Below are 26,481 nucleotides of genomic sequence, written 5' to 3'. Positions count from 1 at the left end.
TCCGGGAAAAATGTACTGCTCAAAGTAGACAGCTGTGAGCTCTGGTTACTCAGGGCTCTGTGCCATTCACAACATCCCTGGGACACTTCTCCACACATGCAATGTGATTAAGAAAATATTTGGTTCCTTATATCATGTGTTGTGTTTTCATCATAAACAATCAGGTACTTTATTTCTTGATATGAAACCCCTAATGTCCAAGAACAGCTACAGATCTATCCAATAATACAAATATCTAGTTTATTCCTCATTTTTAGTACGAGACAGAACACATTTCATTTCTTCTTCACAAAACAGAACTCCAAGACTAAACCCTCAAGAAACTATATTTTAATTTTGACAATTAACAACCTTAAACATTTCTGCACAATGCCATTTCAACAGTCTGCAACCTTTGTGAAAGAATACATTTCCCCACTCCACCCTTTGCCAACCCTTTATCTTCCTGTCTCTGCAGTGCCCCAGGAATGCACCTGCCTGGCCAGCTGGGAGTTGTGACAGAGCCAGGGCTGTGCAACCATACTGAGGTGTATCTCTAGCAGGATTGCTCCCTCAGGTGCAACACCCACACCAACCCAGTTATTACATCTCCTATAAACATGCTACATACCTATATCAGCAAAGCTTAGGGAACAGAAAACAGGGACACCTGAGAGCAGCAAACCCTCCCTGTACCAGTGCTGCACTCAGAGGCTGCTCAGGCCTCCGTGGGCACAGATAAAAGCACTTAGGAAATGTTTTTTATACATAGTCTGAACACAAAGAAAAAAGGACAGTGGAGGAAACCACAGACCAGAAGAACAAATTGGTTTGATCCATTTCACACAGCTGGAAACAGGAGAATTGAGTAGAAAATCGATGACCCAAAGCACCTGTCCAGAGTTTGATTTCTTTACATTCTCCTTCCCAGTTCTGCTTCATAGAAGTAGCATCTTATGCATTTTTCAGGCTGCCCTAGCAAGCAAAGGGATCAACAGCACTTTCAGACTATTCAGAGTGTTTGTTTTAGTCCAGAAAAAACCTTATTTTTCAGCTGTGCTTTTTCAGCTGAGTGAAAAGTAGCAGGTTTAAAGGAAAGGGAGGTTGCTTAACTATTCTTTCCCCAAGACAATTATTGACCAATAAGCACAAAAAACCTCTAAAGATTAAATAATTATTTGCTTAAGCTGTTCTTTTAAAATGCTTTTAATATTTAGAACTTACTACAAGCAAACAACATGCCCCTGCTCCCTAACACTAACTCAAGTAGTTCCATTCTGAGGAATATATTTCAAAGCTTTTGGATTTTCTTTTTAAAGTCAACTGGAATCTTGTAGTGCCAATTTTGTTGCAGTGAACTTTTAAGAGGTGCAAATTCCAAATCCACATGCTATGTTACTAACATTTCATGGTATTATAAATTATTTTTCTAACACCTCACAGTATTATATTTTTCTAAGTCTGCATAAATAATGCTTCATGTCCTTACAAGCAATCTTTTTTAATATTCATCTTCATTCACCCAAGAACATGACAACACAGGAACACACACATAGAAGGAAATATTTACGGGAAGAAGATGGATTTAATTGAATTAATGGACAGACCATGCAAGGGATGAAAGCGTGAAGAAAGATATTAGAGTGGAATTTACATTATTTGAGTCAGTTGTTTATTCCTTCCCTTGTGTCCTCTCACTACTTCCTTCAGCCTTCCCTTTGAGAATCCTTTATGTTATTGTAGTACTGGAAGTAAAGATGGGCACAGATTTGTAATTCTCAGGTTGACATACCCTTGAAAGCAGAATTGAAGAGGTCAAGTTTGCAACTTCTTGAATGTCAAATACTGAAGATAAACTATGCAAAACTAAAGAACATACCTGGGTTTCATTCTAACTTGTTGCAACCTATTCCCTGTCCATCTTCATGCCTTGCAGTTATGCTTGTTGACATCATTTTTAAAATAACCTGATTTAGAGGAATAAACGTTTGAAAATGTTTATATCTACCTGAAATTGTAAAAACTGAAGCAGTCATGATATCCACTGCAAGTTTAAAGGGGAGGTCTGACTATAGCAGGTTTGTTTTTCACCTGCTCACACCTGTTTGGTGAGCACTCATTTTAACGTATGAGCCTGTTCACACCTAAGGCAGCCCTCACTGTATCCCTCAAACCACAGCAAGAGAACTATTCCTCATCCTTTTTATCTCCAAACAGATGCACTTCCTCTGCTGTCCTTCCTTTAACATTCAGAATTGAAAGTCATTAAAGAAACAACTGAGTAGAATCCGCGCTTAACTGCATAGCAAAAATTACATCTCAAAAGCAAGTTACAGTCCTAATTCACTCCAAAACATTCCATAGCAGAACTAAAAACAAAGTAATAGCATCTCAACAAAAATAAATTACTTTCTGCAGATTTTAAAATATTTTGTTTCAAATAAACAGGTAATGGACATAGTTCATTGAAATAAATTACTTCATATTTCATCTGCAGATTCAGGCACATTGTTCACAGTGTACTTTTTAATTAAAAGCAATGGGACTCACACAGAAAGGCTTCATTAGTTTCAAAGAAGGAGTGTCACAAAATGTATATCCACAGTCAGAGTAAAACAGCAGCTACCAATTTTCGGACCTATAGGCTCAGCAATTCCAGGACTAGGTTTATCTCTGGTGTTCTGAACAGCCTGGAAGTTTAACAACTCACATTGTTTTCCTGGCAGTGTCAGTTGTAACCTGTTTTAAATGCACATTTTGTTACTAAAATGCTTATTCAGTACACTTCAGGATTATAAAATGCCAGATTCTGTCCCTGTGCTATTGTGCAGGTTTGCATATCCACAGTAATATCTTGCCTTATTTTTCCAAAAATCAACTGTTATTTAAAGAGAGACCTACTCAAAATAAGCTCCAATTTATTTCAAGTCAATATTTTCCATAAGTAGTCTTTAAATTCAGGTAAATATCATCAGACTGGAATTAGTTGGTTACTTTGTGTCTTTCTAGCTTCAAGTAATTTAACATCTTTAAGTGTAATGAAATTTATCTCCACCTTCCCTTTCATTATTGGTTTCACCTGCCAGAAGCAACTTCCATTCACTCTCCATGCATTTAAGTCTCATTTTCTTCCTGACCAATTACTCCTGCAATGACAGACCACTCAGCATCTCCTCAAAGCTCTATGGGAACAGCCTGAATCCTCGAACATTTAGTCCTATTTGGAGACATTGGTGTTCACAACTATTATTTCACAACTGTAAAAATGCCTAAGAAAGGTAATCAAACTTAATTGGCCAAAACTTCAAAAACAAAAAATAACCAAAACCCAAACCTCTCATCTCTGAACTTCAGGGATGAACCAACAGAGGTCACTGTCAGTGACTGATGTTTGGGGGCGTTCTAAATCTGAAACCTGAGCATGTATCACTTTGTCTTTAACGGACAACAAGCAACATCCTCTGGATCAAAATCAGCATCTCTGGACCTGGTTGTGCTATTGCCAATCTTTGATTTTTCCTTAGGTTAGGATAACCATGAAGAGATTCCTTTTTTGCTTTTGAAGGCTACTTCTTAACTAATTAAGCTAGAGTAATAAATGTAAACTTCAAAAATAGAAGTTAAAAATTATAAAAAGAAAGGTTAGAAACAACTTCAATACTCCATGGCTTCACTTGCAGTTCAGATTTTTTGGTCATGCATCGTTTTTACAAAGAAATATTTAACACCAATGATTCTGGGCATCGTAAACTGACAGCATTTTTTAAGTATGGCTGACTGAGGGAGAAACAAATATTTTCAGAGTCACAATTTTAAAATAATTTCAGTACCAAAATGATGTGCCAAATGGATAGTTTCTGTTACTAATGACACTGCTTATCAATGCAAGCAAGCAAGCAAACAAGAAGGCTGGACAGCTCCACAGTTTGAAGCAGAGAAATGGGATTTTGTGTTCAGCCCCTGGGTACAAGTGGACTGACAAGTCCTGCATTTGCTGTGGTGCAGCTGAGAACACACAGTGCTCTGAATTGCTGAAATAGCAAAGATGATTTGGGAGAGCCTGTGGTTGCAGCTTGTGGTTTAGTGATTATTCTGACATCCTTCTTGGCTGGTTTTATTGTCTCCTTATTCTTTACAGTGGTTTCAGCACAGACAAAGTTGTCAGAGACTGGGTCTCCATCTGCCAAGAAGTGTGATGTTCTTCTGAGGCACAGATTGGTGTGTGTGTGGAGCCAGGAACACACACATCTGACCTTGCTTAAAATGACTTCTATCAGTTTATCAAGAGCATAAAAGTAGCTTAAGATAGAGCAGGCCCAACTCCTTGTGGTGAAATGATCCAGCTTAACCTGGACATGTTGCACTCAAGTGCATCAGCCTAATAGTGGTGACACAGAGACGAGTCAGGCTCTTCACTTTCAAGGTGAGAACAGGCATCCATCACCTCATGGTCCTGAAAGTTCCCCCTGATTTCTCTGCTTCAGGTCTGTATCAGTAACACAGGGACAGCAGAAGCCCCTTCCACCCCTGGGCTACTTGAAATACTCACAGTGCTTTTAGGCAGGAATATAAAAGGCTGCTTCTGCAATAAAAAAAGAGAATGAGAATACTCTGCTCTGCTCAGCCACTGTGGATAGGACTAAAACTAACGGGAAAAAAACTGCAGTACAGAAAGTTCAGACTAAACATCATGAAAATCAGCGAGTATGGTGAAGTGTGGAATAGATCACCCAGGGAAGCTGCTGCATCTCTGTCACTACAGATCTTTAAGATTAGGAGAGAAGACTATTTATCAGGAATGACACATGTATAAAGGGTCCTGCCTTGGGCAGGAGGATGGACTGGAAACATCCTGAAGTTCCTTTCAGATCTATTTTTGCACAACACTGCTGATGAAATGTTGTTGCTCTTATTGAAATGCAGATAGATGTCCTTTCCAAAAGCCTTCCATAATCTTGCAGCATTTTGTGAGGGCTCTTGCTATCACAGAAACAGGATGCTGTCAAATTGATTTAGTGGATCTCACCTTGTTTCTAGCCAAACTACCCCTAAAGCCTGAAAGTGAAATCCTTGAAGTGATTACCAGCCTCACCACCAGAATGTGAGCTGACTGTGGGATGGCTGACTCTGCAGAGCGGTGTAAGGCTAATTAAAGTTACAGTCCCTGTTTTGGCTGCATTTTATTATAGGTTTTTAAAAGAGAGATTCCTCCAATGGATTTCTCTAAATGAGATTATTTGCCCATAGTGCACCTACACAATGCTTGCAGTTACTTTGTGGGTTTTTGTGGAGTTTTCTTTGGTTTTTGTTTTTTATTTGGCCAAGAAGGTTGGGAGGGGACAGGGAATGTCTGTGATACCCTGTAAAAGGCTCCAGGCTGCTGTGATGGGTCTAATTATTTTAAAGATCAGTTGTATCTCAACACCAGTTTGTGAAAATCCTTTTCAGGCCAGGTCTTGAAAATCTGAAATATGGAAAACTGTTATTTCTTTTCACACGGACAAGCTTACAATGGTATTTTCAAGCTTTCCATCAAAACGAGGAGACTGAAAAATATGCTTGTATGGAAAAGAGTAAGTCATTGTGTTTACACCACCACGATTTTGAGAACCAAGACTCTACATATACTTCAATTATTCACAATAAATTCATACGATAAAGAGACACCAGAAACCATTCTTTGCAATCTTGTTCAAGCCTTCATGCTCCAGTTATGAACTGGGCTTTATGAAATGATCACTTTTGACAGCCAGCATTTTCACAGGCACATTTAGTCCCGTTAGTCTCTCCTTGGTCCTTGCTAGAAACACAGACCTGTTGAGAGGGTAACTGCACAGAAGATTGCTTTTTCTCCTGTCAGCACCCTTAATGTTACAAATTAGACAGAGGTGAGAGAAAAGTGCAGATTATATCCATTTTCTCTTATGACCACTTGGGTTTGATGTGCACCATAATGTGCATCTCCTACTCTAAGGGGTTGACAGACTTACCTTATTAGTCATGATGATGGAAAAAGACACAAGTATAAGGAAAAACATTAAAGTTTCCATGAGAGAAAATGAAAATACTGTTTACAGTTTAGAAAAGGCCTATGCCACAAGTAACATTTAAACTAAAGAAATAGGAACATGAGAATGGGTATAGAAAACAAATCAAAGCACTAAGGGCAGATAAAAATCACTGAATAACAAATGTGTCTTAGTAGCTCAGTTCTGCTGCTGTGAAAGATTATTTGCTCAGGTGAAAAATATTAAATGCATGAACTACTTGTGCCCCAGGGCAACCACTAGGAGCAAGGTGATCTGTGCATTGCTGGAAGCACCCCTGATCATACACAGCTCGGAGCTGGAGAACTAGCAATTGTCTGCTCTGCATCCTGGAGGGCACTCTGGAGGGCAACATGGGCACCACCAAGAGCACATAATGGGATTGCACTGCTCTTCCCATGCTGGAAAACTTCCTCAGCCATCCCTGGCTGGGGCTGAGGAGGCACAGTGCAGATTGCTGGGAGACAAAGCCTCAGGGGGTTCACAGTCCCCAGTGCACAGCCCCTGAGTGCTCATTTTGGCAGCACAGCCTTTGTGGCTTGACATTACTGCCAGTCCTTGCTGGGCACCTCCCGCCCTGGCCATGAACATAAGGACTCCATACCCTTCACTCCATAAGTTATGCACACAAGACTACACCCACACTAAGAAAAACACAGAATAAATAGGCACAAATTAGTACATAAATGTATGAACTAAATATGCATTTTACCTACCATAACCTGTCATATCTTGCAGTGCTAAAGTCTATAAATCCCTAAACGTGTCACTGACAGAAGACAAGCACTTAAAAGGAAGAAACTAAGGCAAGTAGAGAGATCCACATAACATCTGGCTAGGTATGTCTACAGGTATCCCCCAGGAACATCAGCCTTGTGGTTATCTTGACTGTGCTTCCTGTTGTGAGCTCAACTTTGTTTCTCTAGAACTTATGCCCATATGCAAAGTGAAAGGATATACAGCAGCTGGGTTGGGGTTTGGTTGCTTGATTTGGGGTTTGGTTGCTTGATTTGGTGTAGGACTCATCTGTCAGTTGATTTTGAGTGGGTGGGGTTTTTTAAAGTCAAATACACACTGATACTATTGAGAAAAAAAATGTCTATTTCTATGAGGTGACACAAATACTGATGGAACAGCCAACAATCTGCTGGGAAACTATTGGGGTGGTTGTAGTTCCAGAGGAACAAACTACATACATTTAGTCAATACAATTTGTTCAAGGAGATCCAAGTAGGGATCTCATCACAAACCAAAAACTGCCCTGAGATATTGTTGAATCTAGGCCTATTAAAAAAATAAATTAAAAAAACCACCCCACTCCACCCCCCCCCCAAAAAAAACCCACCCAAACACACACAAAACCCTCATGGAAAATACCATAATTGTTTTTTCTTCTACAACAGTTGGACAAAATAGTGAAAATATTAACAGGGTGATGGCAAAGGAAGTATTGGAGCTCTGATTCTCTGATTATTACTGTACAAGAAGTTTTTCCACACAGACAAAATATAGCCATAGAATTTATTCCACATTACCACACTACTAAATGTACAACCACTGAATACTGTTAATGTTGTTGCTGTATCTAGTTCAGTTTTCTCCTACTTCTCACATTACAGAAATTGGATTTTCCATGAAAACCTACAATAAAATTAATGAGATTATGAAACAAAATAAAAGTACATGATACTAAAGCAGAAATTAAAACAGAAATTATAAATTCCTCCAACAATTTAAAAAGGCAAGATTTAAAAAATAAAAAGTGCATAGAGATTTTTCCAGATATTTAGGGATTCCAGGCCCTTCAAGGTAATTAAGGGTTCAGTAAGTACTATATTACTTCTGGATTGCAGATCATTATGCCAAATGCACAATATTATCTGCAAATGAACCTTTAATATCAGGCAATACACAGAATGTATTTTCCCTCCTAGACACTTCTTATAATATAAATAATTCAAATCAATAACCAAAGATAAATTAAAATACTGTCTAATGTAACCTTTATCACAAAAACCAGTCTAAGTTCAGTACTTCAAAGGACAATTTTCTACATGAAAAGTAAATCACTATTTAATGAAAAACATGTTGATTTCTGAGAAAAATAATTTGGCTACCAAATTCTCAGTCAGCACAGTTTGCAGTGTCAGTGAAAACAGCACATGATTATTGTCCCTGTAAGGATCCCAAGAGAAGGGAAGCAAAAGAAGAAAATATAAAATGGCACATCCATAGTAATAGAAAAATAAAAAAGGTAAAATTAAAATGCCATCTTTTCACTAAGAATTAATCTTCATTCCTAAATAACTGTGCCTGAAGATTTCACAGATAAGTTTAGTTTAGCAAGGATTTCTGCTGAGTTTACATCATTCAACACAAATACTTGGATAAATGAATTGCACAAGTGAGTGAAAGTTACCAATGTAACAACCAAAGTGTTCTCAGATACAACAGAGAAAACTGCTTATCATTTAAAGTCTTATTCCATGCTTTTTTGGGTTTTTTTAATACACAGTTTTCTGTTGATGATTAAACTAAAAAATAACTTGGAAACCAGTAATTTTTCCTTTGCTTCATGGACTAGTAACCAATTTAGGACACCTTATCCTGCACATCTCTGTGTGAAGTACACCTGCTTTGACCTTCCCACTTCAGGGCTCTCTATGTCTGAATGGCCACTGATTACACCTCTATTAGCAAATAGCTCAGTGCCACAGGAAAGGATCAGCAGACAAAGGGTTTCATACTAAGGTTGCTGTACCCATATATATATATATATATCATTTGAGACCTGACTAAATTTGGTTGAGTTCCCTCCATGGAACATCCCCAGCGCAAATATGGCTGAGGAAGAAAAGTGTTCTGTGCACCCAAGAACCAGGGGGCACCATAAGTGACAAACAAATCTTGGTATTAAAATGTGGTTCAACATACAAAAACCATCTGTGAATCCCTGTTTGGCAGGGTGAGGGTTGATGCCAGAAGGTGCTTTTGGGGAAAATGGCTATAACATTTCTTTCATGATGCTTCAAAATGCTGTTTGGGCCAAGCACTTGCACTCACTGCTTACTGAGCATGACTGTGTTCCACCAGAACAAGGATACTCATCTTACTAGTCCCTTTCTTTCCAAGGGATGAACATTCTTAGGCAATATCATGTTTTTAACAACTGCTTCCTTTTTAGGATCTTGAGAATAGCTTTGAAGCTTTACTATTATCCTTTTCCTTCCAAAAGAAAATAGAACAGGAAATTTAAGAGAAAACTCTCTTGACATGCAAAAGTACTCTGTTCTGCTTAAGGAATTCATAATATGACAGAATAAATGTCAGGAAAAATAGACTTAATACAAATGAAAGCTTCTATATGACACATATCCATCATGCAGGAACCTGAGCAAAACCCTTCAAAAATGCCATTAAATTTTCTGTCCAAGCCCTGACAGTTATAAAATACTCACAGAGTAACATATGATTTCAGCAACTTTAAATATTTGTCACACAGCTTGTCCATATCCAGGGAGCAGAATTGGACGAGTGAAAGCAGGGGCTCTTATTACTGAACAAATTTAACTATGTATTATTACTTTAGGTAATTACAATTATTCATTTCCATAAAGGGAAATTCAAATTTAATTATAGAAATATTGTGTTTTATTGAAAAGTCTGGTGACAGTGAGAGCCTGCTGTATTATGCTGTTTATAATCTCTTCTGCTTTGAAACAAGTGAGTGGATACATTCATTGTAACAGACACCTCATTGCAAGGTCTGTGGGCCAATGGTCAGGTCCTGAGTGCTCAGACACAGCCCTTCCACCTCCTTCAAATTCCATTATCTCTGCACTACAAATTGCAGCCTTACAAATGCTTCTAAATTCATAATACCATCCATAAGCTCAAGTGATGCTCCCAGTGTACAATCCTACCTGCAAAGGGAACAGGTGCATCTTTATCCAAAGCAACAAGGGGAGGATCCAAAATTACAGTGTCATTGTTCTCAGTTATGATTCCATGGTACGAGGTCTCAATCCAGGGTTTGTGTTTGTTCACTGGAAGAGAAAAAAGGAAGCCCAATTAATTGGGTTTGTGTTTTACACCCAGTTAGCTCATTTTATTTTTAAAGAGAAATTATTTAATATACATCCAGTACTAAAGTTCTTATTCAAAAACCACTAAAAAAATCCCAAAGTACTTCATAAACATTCAAATAGCAAAGAAAAATGACATGTGTATTGTACTGGAATTCACTGATGAAAAATCCCCAGCACTTACAGACATCCCTCCAATTAAGATACCAAAAGAAAAAGGCAATGTTCAAAGTATTTTTAACGTGTTCTCAACTGTCAGACAAAATTAGGGTCAGACACTTTGGAAGGAATTGCTTTCAGTTGAAAAGCTCTGATTCAAGAGAAAGGACAAGAGGGAAACAACAATACACAAAGCCAAGCAGAAGGGCAAGTGAGAATATTTGACTCTTGGCCACTTCTCACTTTGTATTTATGGAAAAACAGCTAAAATTGCTTTTTTTGTTCTGTATGTTGTAGAGAAAAAAATAAACATCTACATTTTAATTAGTTTTATCAAAGTCTCCACCTCTTTTTAATTCAAACAGCTTTACTTGTGCTTAAATGGGAACTCAAGTTTTCCTGGAAAAAATCAGTCCTTGATATCCAGCTCTGTAACATTTGGATACCTGGTCTTGAAGTAGAAAGGAAGATCAAGCAAAAAGTCACTTTAAGAAGAGGATACACCACTTCAAATTGTCTTATTCCTGAAACCTTTCCATGTACATCCTGCTTACCATCCATCTCCTATTTATTGGAAAGTATGAAGACAGAAAATGAAAAGAAAGGGGGAAATGTAAGAGGCTCGGCTTTGCTATGCTTATAAAGACCATTTTCTTCCCACAGGCACAATCTGAGTGTTCTCTCTTTGGAGCTCCTCCATAAGTAATACAATGGTGAGATCTAAACAAATTGCAGTTTGAAGAATGTTCTCCCCCAGGCAGGAGCGAGCACTGCACTAAGGAATATCTACCACATGTGCAACAAATTCATCTGCAAAGTCATCTTTGTACCTATTACTTAGTTGTGTGTACCAGGTGCTGAGGAAAACACCTGGTGACTGAACAGAATTCACCTCAAAGACGGAGAGTTGACACTTCAAGTGAAAACAAATTGAATCAGATGGGATTATTTAAAAACAAACAAACAGACAAAAAACAAAACCAAACAGAAAGCACCAAAACAAAACATTACAAAGCCAAACAAAATCCACACACACAACCCTAAACTCTTTCCTGCCTTGGCTTCTGTAAAACCTCAGACAACAGTGAGATTCAAGGTTCTCACACAGCTTCTTCCTTGAGAAGAAAGTAGCAAAACCCACTAAGACAATAGAGAGGGCTCTGACCACAGCTGGTCAATTAACAAATTATTATGGTCCCTGGATCTCTGAGAAAAGCAAACATACATTTATGGCAAACTGAAGTTCATTCTTTCTCTTTCTTGTTGCTTTGTTTAACCATTAGAACATCGTGGACCTTTTAAAGCTGCATTATTTTTATATTCTGGGACTGATACTGTAACTTTGAGTTCATTTTCACATTGCAATACATCTTCTTTCAGAATAAAGCATACTTGGCTTCACAGTGCTTGGTTTTGCCCATTTTTGCAATAACTGAGCAACAGGAAGATTAAACTGAGGATGTGTCAGGGAAAGGTGAAATGGAAAATAGGGATCTCAAATCTCTCCATCTTGTAATGACTGCACAGCCAGAGGAGAGATTGGCGAGTTCATGTAATAGATGAAGGCCAAAAGTCTTGTCCATGTTGAAATGTGAGAAGGGCTGGATGCAATTTCGAAGCTTTGCATGGCATTTGGGATTGCAGTTTGCAGGGCAGCTGAGGGATTCTGTGTTTGTTATTTGAATACATGACCTGCCTGAACACCCAAGCACAGAAATGGGCTGCACGGGGGCTCTGCTGCAGCTCAAAGCTCTGACTGCCTCGTGCTGGACAGACAAAGGGTGAGCTCCTGATTGGAGACAGACAGAATTTAACAATAATGACATGGTAAATAGGGATTTGCAAGAAAAGGGAGCCCCTTATGGAAATAAAAGTTAAAGTAGCAAATACTTTTTATTCCTCCTGATTCCATTAATCGTCTGAGGTCTCACAAAAAAAAAAACCCAAAACTCAAAAACCAAAGCAAACAAAAAAACTCAAACCACCATCACAAAACAAACAAAACAAACACACACCCCCCAAAACAAAAAAAAACAACAAAAACCAACCTCACCCCTCCCAAAATCAACAGCAACAAAAAAGAAAACAAAAATGAATTAGAAAACCCAAATGAATAAAAGCTTTCCTTCTCTGGATTCTACAGAATAGTTTTAATGGCACTTTGGATAAGAAATAATCTCAGGACACAGTGACTGCAATTCTACTGGCCTTGTTTTTTTAGCTAAGTGTCCACTGAGCAATAACAAGTCAAATGAGTGACAGCAACATAATTTCTTAAATTATATTGGGATGGGAAGAAAAGAAAGTACATTACAAACATTCTACAATTTAGACCTTAGAGACTGGCATTATGAAGAAAAGAGTGGTTCAAATCTGTGTTTATCCATAGGTTAACACACCTCTCAGATCTCTGATATTTTCCTGTCCCTATGCAGCATCTTCTTTTCCCTCTCAAGGCATATTGAGTTGTAGCACAGTTATATCAACTCAAACTATAAAAAACCCCTCTAGTTTTGTCTTTTTTTACAAACAAATCTTCTCTGGAAGCATTTATTGTTTACCTTTTCCTTGCATTTTTCTGGCTGAGAGAAAGCTGAAATTAGCACAAGGCTTTCATGATTTCAAACATATATTCAGTTAAGACAGACAGATGAAATATACCCATGCTGGAGGTTGTTTTTCTGTTTTAAACTTGCCTCCCTTCCTAGAATTTATTAGTCATTCCTATAAAACCATAATATAAATAATTTATAGCATCTAGGATAAGGCAATTAATCGTCTTCCCTTATTACAGTTAGAGGTCAATCCATTAACATTTGTATGCCCCATTTGCACTGCATTTTGCCACTCTGTCCCACCAAAGCTCGTGATTACAAGCCTTTGGATGCAATTAAACCATCGTGCTAGAAAACTGCCACTCTGTGTTCCATCTGCAAATGCACTTGGCACATAAAACAACAGAGTAGAAAATCGCAAAAGAAAAACAAACTCATTCTGTAGAGTCTGCAGGAAATCTCATGCCCCCGGGAATGTTGTCTTGAAAGTCAGTTTAAGGACAGGCTCCAAAATTAAGTAAAGTGAATACAGAGAAAGGCCAGATGTTCAGAACCGCCAAAAATATGCTGGACTCTTGCATTCTACTCTGGTGCATTCTCTCCATGCTCTGCACAGTGTCCTGGGCTTTATTCCTCCCTGTGTCATGCTCAAAACCCACCCTGTTACCTGTCACCTGGTACATGGCAAGAAAAACACCCAAAACCCCCACTAAACTGCCTGAAACCATGACTGCACTGAGCCTTCACCCGCCCCAAGCAGCCCATGAGAAGCTCTGCAGCAGAAACAAAATCACAGACAGGACACTAACCATCAGCAGCAGGGACAGAAAACATCAACCCCTGCCATGCCAGGCTCTTTGGCCATCACCATGAGCATGGCTATGGGGACACAAACTCTGTGCCTGCCATGCCCAAACCACAGACAGGCATTCCCTGCCTTATCACCCTGCAAGAATGTAGAGAGCTTTCTGAGGGCAGCCACACTGTACATTAAACCTCCCCAGTCTCAGTGCTCGTGAACAAAAAAGCTGCAGTTTGTCAGTGCAAACCATTATGATAACAGGATTACATACAAAATGCATGAGGACATCATCTCGGGAGGACACACATCATCTTTTTTTTCTCTAACCCAAGACGGACACTTGTCTGGGGAGGGGGGAGTGGGTGGAAAGCAGCACGTGTACAAGGGAGACAGTCCAATGATATTTACAAATTTCAGATGGTTTCTGACTCAAATTGCTAAGAAAATGTCACTGATCCAAAAATAACATATTGTAAAAGAATTATGAAAATAAAAAAGTGAGTGTTAGAAGCCTTAACCCCTGACACTAGGGCACATTCAGTGTTGTCTAGCTGATTTAACTGCTGATTTCTAATCTTCAGTGAGCCAAAACCTCAGGTAGCAAATTATAAGCGTTAAGAATTGTTTTATGAATGCAAATGTTTTCTTTCTTATTCTTCTTTTTTTTTTTAACATAGCATAATGGATCTATTTTCCATTTAATTGTGCTAATAACATGTTCTCTCTTCTCTAGCTTAAGGTGGTTGCTGATTCCAGTTCAATTGACAGGAAGTTTAGGCTTTCTTAGTACTTACTTCAGTTCTAAGTCTTTTCATCTGCTAACTGCAGTGATCTTCAGCTCAGCCTGCTGGAATCCTGTCTAAATGTCAAAGATCTTCCCCTCAAAACCAGCCAAGCTGAGGATGCTCAGGAAGCCTTTGAAACACATGCAGGAAATCCCATGAGCTTCTGTAGAATGCAAGAGGCTGAACTTCACCCCTTGTGCCGTCTGCATGACACACAGCCAGCCCTTCTCTGTACAGCAGAGGAAGAAAGCTATTCTAGAGTCCTGTTAGGAGGTGCTGCATGAGAAACACCCAAAAGATGCAGGTGGCACACTGGCAGTGCAGGCCTCCTCTGGGCTGGTACTCACTGGGCAAATGCCACAGTAAGACTTGGGGGGTCAGCAATGGCCAGAGCTCCAGCTCTATATGCAGGGATTTCTAAGGAAATGGCTACTAAAATAGAATTTGTCCATTGTTAAAATCCTGTGACGTGTTCTCTGGATAGTTTTACCAGCCCTGAGCTTCAGAGAAACTTGAAAGGGAAGAGGGTGAGCCAGAAGAGGATTTCTACTCACACATGTGGCCCGTGCCATGTTCATTTTCAGAAGACCAAGCCAGAAGTTGGGAAAATTCATACCCTTAACAGAAATTTGCTGGAGTGTCCAGTGCCTGTAGTTTGAGTGACTGAGATATTTCAAAGACTGTTTTCACTAAGCAAGTTCTCTTTACATAGTTCCTACACAGGACTGTATAGTGCACATTTAACTTCATTACATAATAGACCTTCATTCCTCCAAGGTAAGTCCTAAGACAGAAACATGGATTTCCCAAATTACCAGCTCCAGAATGGGCCAGGGATAGAAATCAAAGAGAGCAGCAGAATCTAGAGTCAGAAAGTAGCAGCTAAGAACAAAAATATTCAGAGGATAGGCAGATTTGAGGGTTTAGGTCACTAAAAAAATGAGGATTAGGACCTTGATAAAGAATTTAAAACTTCTTCTGGAAGGCAGAGAAAACAAGGAAATGGATAAATGCATTTTTTGAGGAAAAAGAAACTAATGAAGAAGTGGAAACCGAAAATGGCTGAAAAGTAAAAGCAAATAAATAGTTGCATTTTACAGGATTAAATCTCTCAAACATTGGGTAGCTCCGTGAGCAAAACACAAAATAGTATGGTTCCCCACACACCAAAGCAAATGAAAACTTTCCAGAAACTTTCACAAATAAAACACATTTTACATGCATTGGCAAAGACAAATTGTAAAGAAGAAATTTATTCTTCTGCGACTTAATGCTTATTTCTCCATGTGATGTCACTGCCTGAATTACTGGAATACCAGTAGTTGCGTTCTGGCTTTATTTTTAGACAGATAACTTTAAAACATAATGCTTTATGTGCTTTTACATTAAAAAAAATGTGAAATTCCTGCTTCAATTAAGACAATGTGAGTTTTGATGCTAAGTTCAGTTAAAGCAAAATTTATATGATTTATGAAATGTGATCATGAGCTATGAACCCTTTGGAGAACCTTTTAACTAAGGAATACATTTTGAGCAGTGCATCTCAGCCCCATCACTCAGGGGAGACCCTCTGGAGAACTTCACATTGCTTTGAACCTGCTGCACAATCAAACCTATTCTGTGTGAAATACACTGCACAAAAAAAAGTCTTCTGTCATAAGAACATTTTCTGGCACCCAAGAGAATATCTTTCAATAATGACAATGCCCATTAACAAAATTTCTTTTTATGTTAAAAAAGCAGAAATTTTGAAATGGAGGACTCCTTTGTTAGTAGCCCATTCTTACTACAAGGTAATTTGACCAAAAGTATCAAGTGCCTTGTCTAATGGACTCAGTAATATTAGTAATTAGTCACCTGTTGGAAAATAACATACTCCAATTATTCTGAGATGTTTCAATGTTTATGAAGACAGCTACATAAATATGCTTGGTTCCCTTGTAAATTTGTTGTTGCTTTGGTTTTCGTTTTTTTGGGTTTGGGAGTCTTTTTTGAGTGGAGGAGAGAAACTTTTTAGCATTAACCAAGTAAATACTAAACATTTAACAGGAACTTAGTAAATACTTGAGTCAATCCAAACCTGTGGGATGAAGTTCAATAAGGCCAAGTGCCGGGTCCTGCACTTTGGCCACAACAACCCCCTGCAGCGCTCCAGGCTGGGGCACAGAGTGGCTGGAGAGCAGCCAGGCAGAGGGACCTGGGGGTACTAATTGACAGGAAGCTCAACATGACCCAACAGTGTGCCCAGGTGGCCAAGAAGACCAATGGGATCCTGTCCTGGATCAAAAATAGCGTGGCCAGCAGGACCAGGGAAGTGATCCTTCCCCTGTACTCTGTGTTGGTGAGGCCACACCTTGAGTACTGTGTTCAGTTCTGGGCCCCTCAGTTCAGAAAGGATATTGAGGGGCTGGAGCAAGCCCACAGAAGAGCAACAAGGCTGGTGAAGGGACTGGAGCACAAGCCCTATGGGGAGAGGCTGAGGGAGCTGGAGTTGTTTAGCCTGGAGAAGAGGAGGCTCAGAGGTGACCTCATCACTGTCTAGAACTACCTGAAGGGAAGTTCTAGCCAGGTGGGGGTTGGTCTCTTCTCCCAGGCACTCAGCAATAGGACAAGGGGGCACGGGCTTAAGCTCTGCCAGGGAAAATTTAAGTTGGATATCAGAAAAAAATTCTTTACAGAGAGAGTAATCAGGCATTGGAATGGGCTGCCCAGAGAGGTGGTGGATTCACCATCCCTGGAGATTTTTAAATGCAGATTGGACGTGGCGCTGAGTGCATGATCTAGTAAATGGACTAGAGTTGGACCAAGGGTTGGACTCAATGATCTCGGAGGTCTTTTCCAACCCAATCAATTCTATGATTCTTAAAAAACAGTTTAGCTACAAATTTAGTAAAATTCTACTCAATATATTAATACGTAAAACTTTTGACCCTTATTTCTGAAAAGAACATTTTGAATTTTCATATGCACACAAGCATTAGCCTCATTAACATCTTTTAGATAATGGACCACATAGCTGTGGTCTTTGTGCCTTGAACTGCCTTTAAACTTATCTGCTCTTTTTATTAATACAAAAGAGATTTCAACTCCTTCACCAAAATGCCCTTATAATGATAGTTGGCATAACAAACAGACTACAGAGAATGCAATCCTGAATTCCAAACTACCACAGTCTATGCCTCAGTAGTAAGACCAGGAAGTTGCATGTTGTATATCTGAGGAACAGAACTGGAATCAGATGAGTTTGTCCCACAATTATCCGCGGGAACTTCAGTACCGTTTACCTGATTATGTCCTCGGACATTAATTTCTTTACAGTTAAAATCCATGAGAAAGGTATAAAAATGTTTTCATTCTTGTCACAAGGGCAGAAAAAGGTCACAAACAAGGATGTGTTTTTCCTGTGTATTTAGTTGTACTCAAAAACAATTTCATTATCTTGCTCACCTATGCTGACCTTTAATTCAACACAAATTTCTTATAAGCAGCCTCATTCTCATTTAAAAATACATAAAAGCTTGAGATCCCCAACATTTAACCCCTCTATAATTTCATTTAACTTTCTTTCACAATTAATAACTCCAAGATCTCTAGATGAAGTCCCTCTATTCTTACACACTTAATCTCTTTTTTGGACTGCAAGTTCTAATAATGCAAAATAAATCCATGTTCTGTAGAATTTACAGCATGCATTTAAAATAAACCTGGTTCTGGTCTTTATTCCTTAAATAAACAAGAATTGAGTGTCCTCTGAAGAGTTCTGTCAGGTGATATCTATCTCAACAGGGCTTCCAGCACAGTTGTTTCATGAACTGGATACCAGTATCTTGCAAATGATCCAGATACTTCAAGCAATGCTGAGAAACACACAGATCACTAGTAAGCATTTTTTATCAAGTTAGTGTGTTTTCACAGGAAGCAAAAAAAAATTAAATAGTTCAATGTTATGCAGATAAGCAACAGCACCAAAGACAGACCTCACTGAGGAATTACAGATCTGCAGGATGCCCTGTTTAACTAAAGAACAAATTTGCATGTATAATACCTCTCTTACTGCCTAAAATACTAAACCCAGGGAATTCCAATTGCTGCTATTTCTTCCTATGAGTGGTCTCAATTATGACATCTCTAAAATGAACATTGCAACTACTACAGAGCATTATACATTTTAACAGTTGCTGAGCAGATTTTCAAAGGCACTCATTTCTCAGCAACTAATCATTTGGGTTAGCGGGTTTTTCTTTGCAAAAAGTACCTTAAGTTGAAGTTTTGAAAAAGGATATTAAACTAACTTAGGGTTTATACAGTTATGTCTCAAGAACTTCAGCAATACTCTTGTGGTTGTGGGTGGTATTTTGAAAAACTGGAAGTTAAAATCCCTATCAGATTGTGAGGCTAAAACAAAGGACGAAAAAAATCCTAAGAAATTGTAACCTTTATAACATTTCATGCCACACTATTTTGACAGCAAAGACTCTTGTGTGCTATCACAAATTTAATCTCAGTGAAATCCCATGCTCCAACAGATAAGCCTACACATTTGGAAATACTGGGAAATGAGATAAATCCTAATGCCATGGATTTTAAAGGAGTAAGTAGTTTGGTGTTTGTTGAAATGAAGAAAGTACTGATGCTCATCTTTTCATTATTTGTTTAAAATTACAGATTTCCATACAGCAGGGGCTGAAGGACATTCCAGTGGAGAGAACCTGATCATATAAAGGACAGATATTGCTTCAAACAACCTATCCTTTACTTAATCCGGAGAGACGGGCACCCAGGATACCCATTTGCAAGTGTCTCCCTATTTTGTGTTCAGATGTCTCTTAAATTGAAACATATCTCAAAATAAATACATTAACTGACTGTCCAACCTCAGCCCAAACCTCTCAGAATATGCCCTTAAAACTTGGCAGTTATTCCATGACCCATCCATTCATAAAACAGCAGTTACATCACTATTGCTGCCACTGATGCCCAGTGCAGATGCCAGTCGATGGGAGTTGCCTGTCTCAGTCACAGCAGAGAGCAGGAATGCAAGGAATAACTCACAGGGAGAATACAGATAACACTGGAGTGTCTTCTCCTTTGGAGGAGTTGTGTCCACGATGGTCATTTGATAGACACCAACCATTTTCTCCTAAAGAACAACCGTGTGTTGCTACAGAGTCCAACTTCCTTTCACTTTTATACGATGCCTCTTATTACTTTGTGGTCCTGACTGAAGCTTCTGCACACTCCAAAACAAATAATAATCTGTCTACCCAAAAAAATCAATAGGAGTGTGGGTGTTCCAGAAATTCTAATAGTCCAGACTCTGTGTTTCAGCTTTCCAAGACAGAAGAATGCACATAATTACATAGGCTATATCACCCATATGGAGAGTATATTGACATCCTGCTTTTCATAACAATATTGCACTTTTCACCCATAGTCTACTACATTTTAGTTTTTTTCTAGTTCATTTATTTTCTTTTAACAGCTTGGTATAGATATAGGAATTGCCTGAAATAACTATTTTTCTAGGCTCTAATACTGTTTCTGATTATAAGCAGCTCTCACTTTATAACACAATGTTTAATTTAATTGTCTTTTATGGTCCTCCTCATTTTCAATGGAATCTTTATTTTTTTCTAAGGCAATCCTCTTTTTTCTCTCAGTACATTTCCTACAGATTTAACCTAAAGTTATCATTCATTTTACTTGAATGGTTTCTTCTTTCCTTAAAACTCCCTCACCTCTCTTTTGTATTTCAACCTGGAAATGGCCTCTTACTTTCCTTACTCCTCTCAACACCCTCAAGTGTCTCCTAATTTCTAGATGTTTTGAAGCGTATCAGTCTATTTACATAGAAATTAAAACTGCAAACAGCCTCATTTTAAATTGCCATTCATACATTAACAAATAGTCCTTCCTCATATTCACATCTATGTATTTAAATAATAAATGTTGAGTACAGAGGGTGCTCAGAGTGAAAGTGTGGCAGTTTACCTGTATCAGGAGTCACAATTACCCAGCACTGAGCTCTGTTCCAGAGCTGAACTATGTCACTGAACCAACAAATAACACATTCTTGTCCCCAGATGGCTTCAACGACAGCACCCAGATGCTTTTTAGATTTCAGACTCTTTGGGAATGACAGCAAACCATCAGATTTCACAACAATGTAAGACAGCTTTCCAGCAGCACTCCCTGTACAGGTCTCCCTTTAGCCTGATCCTATAAACAAGGGAGGAAGGAGACACACAAGCACTGGAAATTGAACCCAGGGATCACTTGAATGTGTGGGTTACCTTTCCCCTCCCTCTGATGTTAAGCAGAACTGAAGCCATCATTCTGGGCTCTGCACAGCCTGCCATCAGCTGCCAGCAGAAATTACTGCAAGGTTTCTTCTGGGGGTTTTCCTTGTTCCAAACATTTTTAGTTCCTGTCTTTTAGGGCATTTGTGTCTTATTCAAGCAATGCCAAAACGCTTTTAAACCCATGGCAAAGTAAACAAAAAAACTGTTGCAAGACTGACCAACCTTCCTGAATGTGTAAAGCCACATGTTCAAACCTTCTCCTCATTAAAAACCACAGCAGGGCTGCAACTGGGTCACCTGTGGGAGACAACGCAGCAGGTCCCTCTCCTCTGCTGTGGGATGGGATATTTCACTTGAATGGCAACCAAGTGACATCTACAGTGATTCCTCCTCTGCAGTCCTTCCCAACAGCAGGCACTGAGATGAGCCACCTCCTCCTCTCCCAGCACAGCCCTGCTGCTTGTCAGGGGACCACCTACCCTGGGACAGGGTCTCAGGAATCCCACGAGTGTCACGCACAGCTCAGGAGTTCTGGGCAGCCACAGGCAGCACTGGAGCAAATGAAGGGAAATAAAACAGTGGTGGAAAACTGCTGGTTTGAATCTTGATGTAAGACATCCTATTGTGTTACAGGCAACCAAGCAGACAACCAGGAATAAAATAATCGATGGTGATCCAGACAGGACATGCAGCCCTCAGGCACCGTGAGCCCTCTGGATACTCTTTAGAAGTTGACAACTTAGCTACATTTTTCCTCCAGAAATGAAAATACACATCTTGGAGAAAACATCTAATTGGATGCAATCAATACTTTTTTCCTCCAAAACAGAATAATTAATTGCTCACAAAAGTTCAACACGAGTACTTGCATAAGATACACTCCTGATTTCTATGAATTCATTCAGCATTAATTTCTGTCTGTCTACTCTTAAAAACAGCTAATCTTCTCTTCATTACTTATCAGTATTTCTGGATAATTATACAGATAATTTCTTAATTACTGCTGCCTGCTGTGAAAAGAGTTTTGAGGGCTTTGGCCAGTGCAGAAAAACTTGTTTGCCAAACAAAAGACATATTGATGGAAGAAAAATGTAATTGCATCTTCTGCATATTTTAGGGGTTCTCCAGTTAATTGTCTCCTCAGTACCAAACACAATTTTCCCCAGCTTACCACTTTGTCCCTAATTATCAGCTACTTCTTGGAATTGCTAACGTGAATGATTTTGACCCACAACACATCAGCTCTCGCCCTACAACGTTGCAGATGGGACACATTTTATTGCAAATTTCATTTCATGCTTTTTATTGTGAAAGGTATGGAACACTGAATAATAATTATCTATTTTACAGTTCATTCATTTCAAACTGATCGTTTGATATTCATTACTTCAGTGACAGACACGTCCTGTCAGCTTTACCCCTCATTATGCACAGAATATCTGCATTTGAGCAAGCAACAGAATTTTCAAAGGAGATTGCACCCAAGTTTCTACTAAAAACACCATCAAAACCCCAAACCAAAGAGCCCCTGCTACCTTATCTTGTTACATTAACTTTAGGAGCTGCTGTCAAAGGGACAGCTGACTAAAATCACATTTCTGATACTTTTTTACAACCTGGTTGAAAAAACTAGGTATGGGCATAAAAATATACAACTACATAAATCATTCCTATGAAATCTGAAGAAAAGGTTAAAGCTCCAGGACATATTTTCAAGAAATAAACTTGGACTTCAATTTTTCCCAATATTTCAGATGTTACAAAGAAATCATTATTTTTGGTATTTCAAAAGGTCTCCCTGGTGATAGTCAATGATTACTTGAAAACGTGGGTAACAAAGGAGAACTTTTTTTCTAGCCTTCCTAAAGCAACTACTCCACAGTTTCTATGGACCAATTTCAAGTAAGGGCTCTCTGGATATTCTTATTTGGAGGCTCCTTTCCTCAGAAATAATTGCTGATAATCAGGATGTTTTCATCCATTGATTGTATGTTCAATGAAAAATTCAAAGGACACTCTGCCCTCACAGAATTTGAGTATAAAATAGAAAATTGGGCCAGTCTTGCTTTTAACATCCCCAAGAACAGGTTCTGGCTGCAAAATGAGACAGTATAAGAAATATGACATATTAAATAGAAAATATATGGAACAAACAAGTACAGTTCAAAGGCAAGCAAACATAAAAAGCCAAACCAGCAAATATACTTCAATACGAGCCAATAGAGGATAAAATTAACTATGTGATAACAACAGCTGAACCTGACTGAGGATATATGACTGAGCATATATGCCGGGAACACTAAAAGGAGGGAGAGAGTTAAGACAATCTGTTCACTCCCCAGCCTTGTGAGAATCTTCCCTATCAGTTTATGCAGAATGGGCAGGCCAAGGCAAAACCAAAACACACCAGATCACTCAGGTTTTCCCAATGGGAGCCTAGAAGTCTACAGAATAAGTCAGTCAGAACGCAGAAGAAACTTCCTGCAGCTCCTTAAATGCAGAAATGACCATATCATAAACACTAAGACATCAAAATACGTATTTTTAGGGGTCAACACCTATGGTTGTTCATTACCTGATTTGGAGAGGCCATTGCTTGAAAGGGCAAGAGAAAGAATGAAGCAAATCACAGTTACAGGTTTCATTTATTCACATTTTGCAAAAAAATAAATAAAAGTCCTGAAGACCTCACCCTACATCTACATGCACCCCCTTGCAATGGAAGAAAGGTCTGAATAGGTCCTGTCCTCAGCTGAACTGAACACTTACAGGTTTTATCTGAACCAAAAGCACACTTATAACTGCCCAGAGTCTCTCACGGATTAAAAAAGGCAACCAAAATCAATCAAAACCCCACACTCAACTTCAAGGTTTTTGATGACTTTGAAACTTCATTCATTCAAGATTCACACACAGTAACTTGACGGTAACATTTAAACCCACTAAAATTGTTATCTATTAAAATAAAACAAGAAAGAGCAGAGTCACTTCAATGTTTGTATCATGCTTGGGAGCCCAGGAAAGTGCCTGCAGCCACATAAATGCAGAAATGACACCCCATAATCATGCAAACACAAATTTAACAAGGCTGACGCAGGCATTTGGCAGCTGGCTGTGTTTATATCAGCACATCTTCAACACTGCTCATCAACCTTTACTGTTACAGCAGAGATTAAAAAAGCAGGAAAATCCCACCACCCAAAGTTCCAGACTAACTTGCCTTTAGAAAAAAAATTATATTTTATATTAATATAATCTACAATCTCAATTCACTTCATGTTTAAAGCAACCAAAGCCACCTGCCTGGCAAGGGTCAGAGGACTACTCTGGTTCAGCAAAAGGGGACCACTGCTGTTTGACTGTTCACATATATTGGTAGGCTCCAAATATAAAGCAGGAAAAATCCTGCTGTCAAAAGTGACATGTAATCGAGCAGGGTTTGGCAACCCTTCAAAAGTACCTTCCTTTTCAAAGCAATACTTTGAGTGCCTTTACATCAAGGATGCCAACGTGAATGGAGTAACAGCAGCAGCAGGTCCCTGGTTCTCAGCCCCTTCTAGGTTTGATCCGAGTTCGGAACGCAGCACAGCTGGAGCACAGAGGGCAAACAGCAGGGCCCACAGGTGGGAGATCTTACAGCAGGAAGGCTTTGGGAGCCACGGCCTCTCACAGACACAGCAGACAAGATTAGTCACATGTATTTAATGTGATTGTGCATTTTAAGAAGATGCAGATGATAGAGGGAAATGATGACATGCAAGCTGCCCTAACAAATACTGCACATATTTTAATCAGTCTTACCATTGATACTACACTGCATATCTGCATAACAAAGTGGTAGAAACACACAGGCCTTGTGCTTATATGGTTGTGAGGAGGAACATAGGAAAAACAATGAATTTACTAAGTGTGGCCCTTGTTAGTTAAGCATTACCACAACTAAGAGCCTTGCTAACAAAATAGTTTATCTGCTTTCTCTCACCTCACACCGGCAATAACTCTTCCTTTCACTCCTTTTTGCTAAAATTAAAACTGAATAAAAAAAGAAAATGTTAAGATAATTATGCAGCTCACATTCTCATTGGTGTAACAATAAGTCAAATCCCAAGAGGTTAAGGAACTAATTTACAGATGACACCAAATTTATCAGCACTACAAGCCATAGCTTTGCTATGCTGGCCGTGCTAGATTAGAACTGTGTGGCTGAGAGCCCTCGTGCTCTGCCTTTTGCCCCATGTTTTTGACAGAGAACTCTGCTACCCCAGGGCTGGAACTTGATGTCTCACTGTGCATCAGCAGTTCCTGAACTACTTCAGACTTTCAGCTCAATGCATCAAGTCAAACAAGACCTCCCTAAAAAAGCATCTCAGCTGCTTTCCACATTCCCGTCCTTCACCACAACTCATCACTCCTGAAGTCCACCAAGATTCTGCAGTTTTAGACCAGGATGAAGGAGTGGAGATGTGACTGAGACTTTTCCCCCTTCATGGAACAAAGCTGTTGTGGTTGGTTTTGTTTGATGGTTTGTTAAGCATTCTTCTGAAGAGCAGAGCCTGTTCAGTAGCTTAACTGGGCAGTTCACAAGGAGAAGCACTCTGAGCAGTCTCCAGTCTTTCAGTCACACCTGATACACTTGCAGAGAAAACACTGCCAGAGGGAAGTTATCATCTTTTGTAAAATTATGATGTGATGCCGGTGTATTTATGGTGCAGGTGGCACAGTGCAAAGGTACTGCCTCTTTTTGGTGGAGAGATCAGCCAGTTACCTGCAAAATCTGAGAAGAAAGGACTGAGGGAAAAGGCAGGACATCATCTCTGCACTAGTAGCTTCTAATCTTTGAAGTAGACTGTCAAAAAAATTAGTATAAAGAAAGAAATGTCACATCAAATCAATTATAACCATTAGGTTTAACAAGAGGGGAAAGTATTTGTCTATAAAAATTACTCATGGCAGTTTTTTGCATTTTCTTTAAACAGTTATATTCTGTACAGAAATTCTACTGCCAGTTTGTTACTAAAGCTTTTTTACCACAAGCAGGAAGACCAAACCTGTGCAAGTTGTAATCTGATGGACACTTGAACTCAAGGTAAGTCAGTGCTACTGAGAGTCTATAACTGTTACCTCATAGCAGCACCATCCTCTCGTAAAGATAACCAAAGCAAAGCTCAGGAAAGGGAAGTCCTCCCACACTCTCCCCTTGAAATGATGTCTCTCAGAGCACTGATTTCATTTGGAGGATGTCAAATATCTGGAGAATTCTGCAGATTCAGAAAGCTTCTGTGCAACAGAAGCATCACAAAACAGTGTCACAAAAGGGCACATCTCAACTATAGCAGAGCAATCTGAAACAGTATCACAGACTTCAATCAGATTATTCCAGTTTTAGCCAATATAGCTGCCCTGGTCATGTTTTCACACAGCTAGGAAAAAGGATTGAAGAATCTTTGGTGAATTAATCCCAGTAAGACCATGTATAAATTAATTTTTCACTGTGTGTTCTTCCAGCTTCTGACACTACTTCTGGTTTTCTCCTATGGTCATTTAGCCCTGTTTGCAAAAGAAAGGTCATTATGAAAAACAAAAGTTCTAATCACCAGTTTCAAATGCAGTGGCTCGAAACTCCCCCCTGTGACAGCCTAAGCATCAGCACTAACCAAAACGAGTAACTGGGTTGTTTTGTTGTTTTTGTTTTTTTTCCAAACCAAACAAGGTTAACACTAAAGTCCTTTTTACACAAGAGATTATGACTGATGGGACATGGCCGAGA

At 39.1% G+C, this 26,481-nt stretch overlaps 1 protein-coding gene across 2 annotated transcripts in view; it reads right to left on the bottom strand.

Annotated features, from left to right (window-relative positions):
* Positions 1-26,481, bottom strand: part of CLSTN2 (calsyntenin 2) — a 324,990-nt gene that overhangs the window by 184,079 nt on the left and 114,430 nt on the right. For both annotated transcript variants that reach the window (XM_071566208.1, XM_071566207.1), the window contains exon 2: positions 9,950-10,072. Coding sequence is in view for 1 of the 2 variants with exons in the window: in XM_071566207.1 (XP_071422308.1) it covers positions 9,950-10,072 (123 nt within the window). In the remaining variant the exon portion in view is untranslated. The remainder of the gene's footprint in view (positions 1-9,949; positions 10,073-26,481) is intronic.

This window comes from Pithys albifrons, chromosome 11 (genome assembly GCF_047495875.1).
Source record: "Pithys albifrons albifrons isolate INPA30051 chromosome 11, PitAlb_v1, whole genome shotgun sequence".
In the NCBI taxonomy this organism is placed as follows: domain Eukaryota; kingdom Metazoa; phylum Chordata; class Aves; order Passeriformes; family Thamnophilidae; genus Pithys; species Pithys albifrons.
This window is presented reverse-complemented; position numbering and strand designations above follow the sequence as displayed.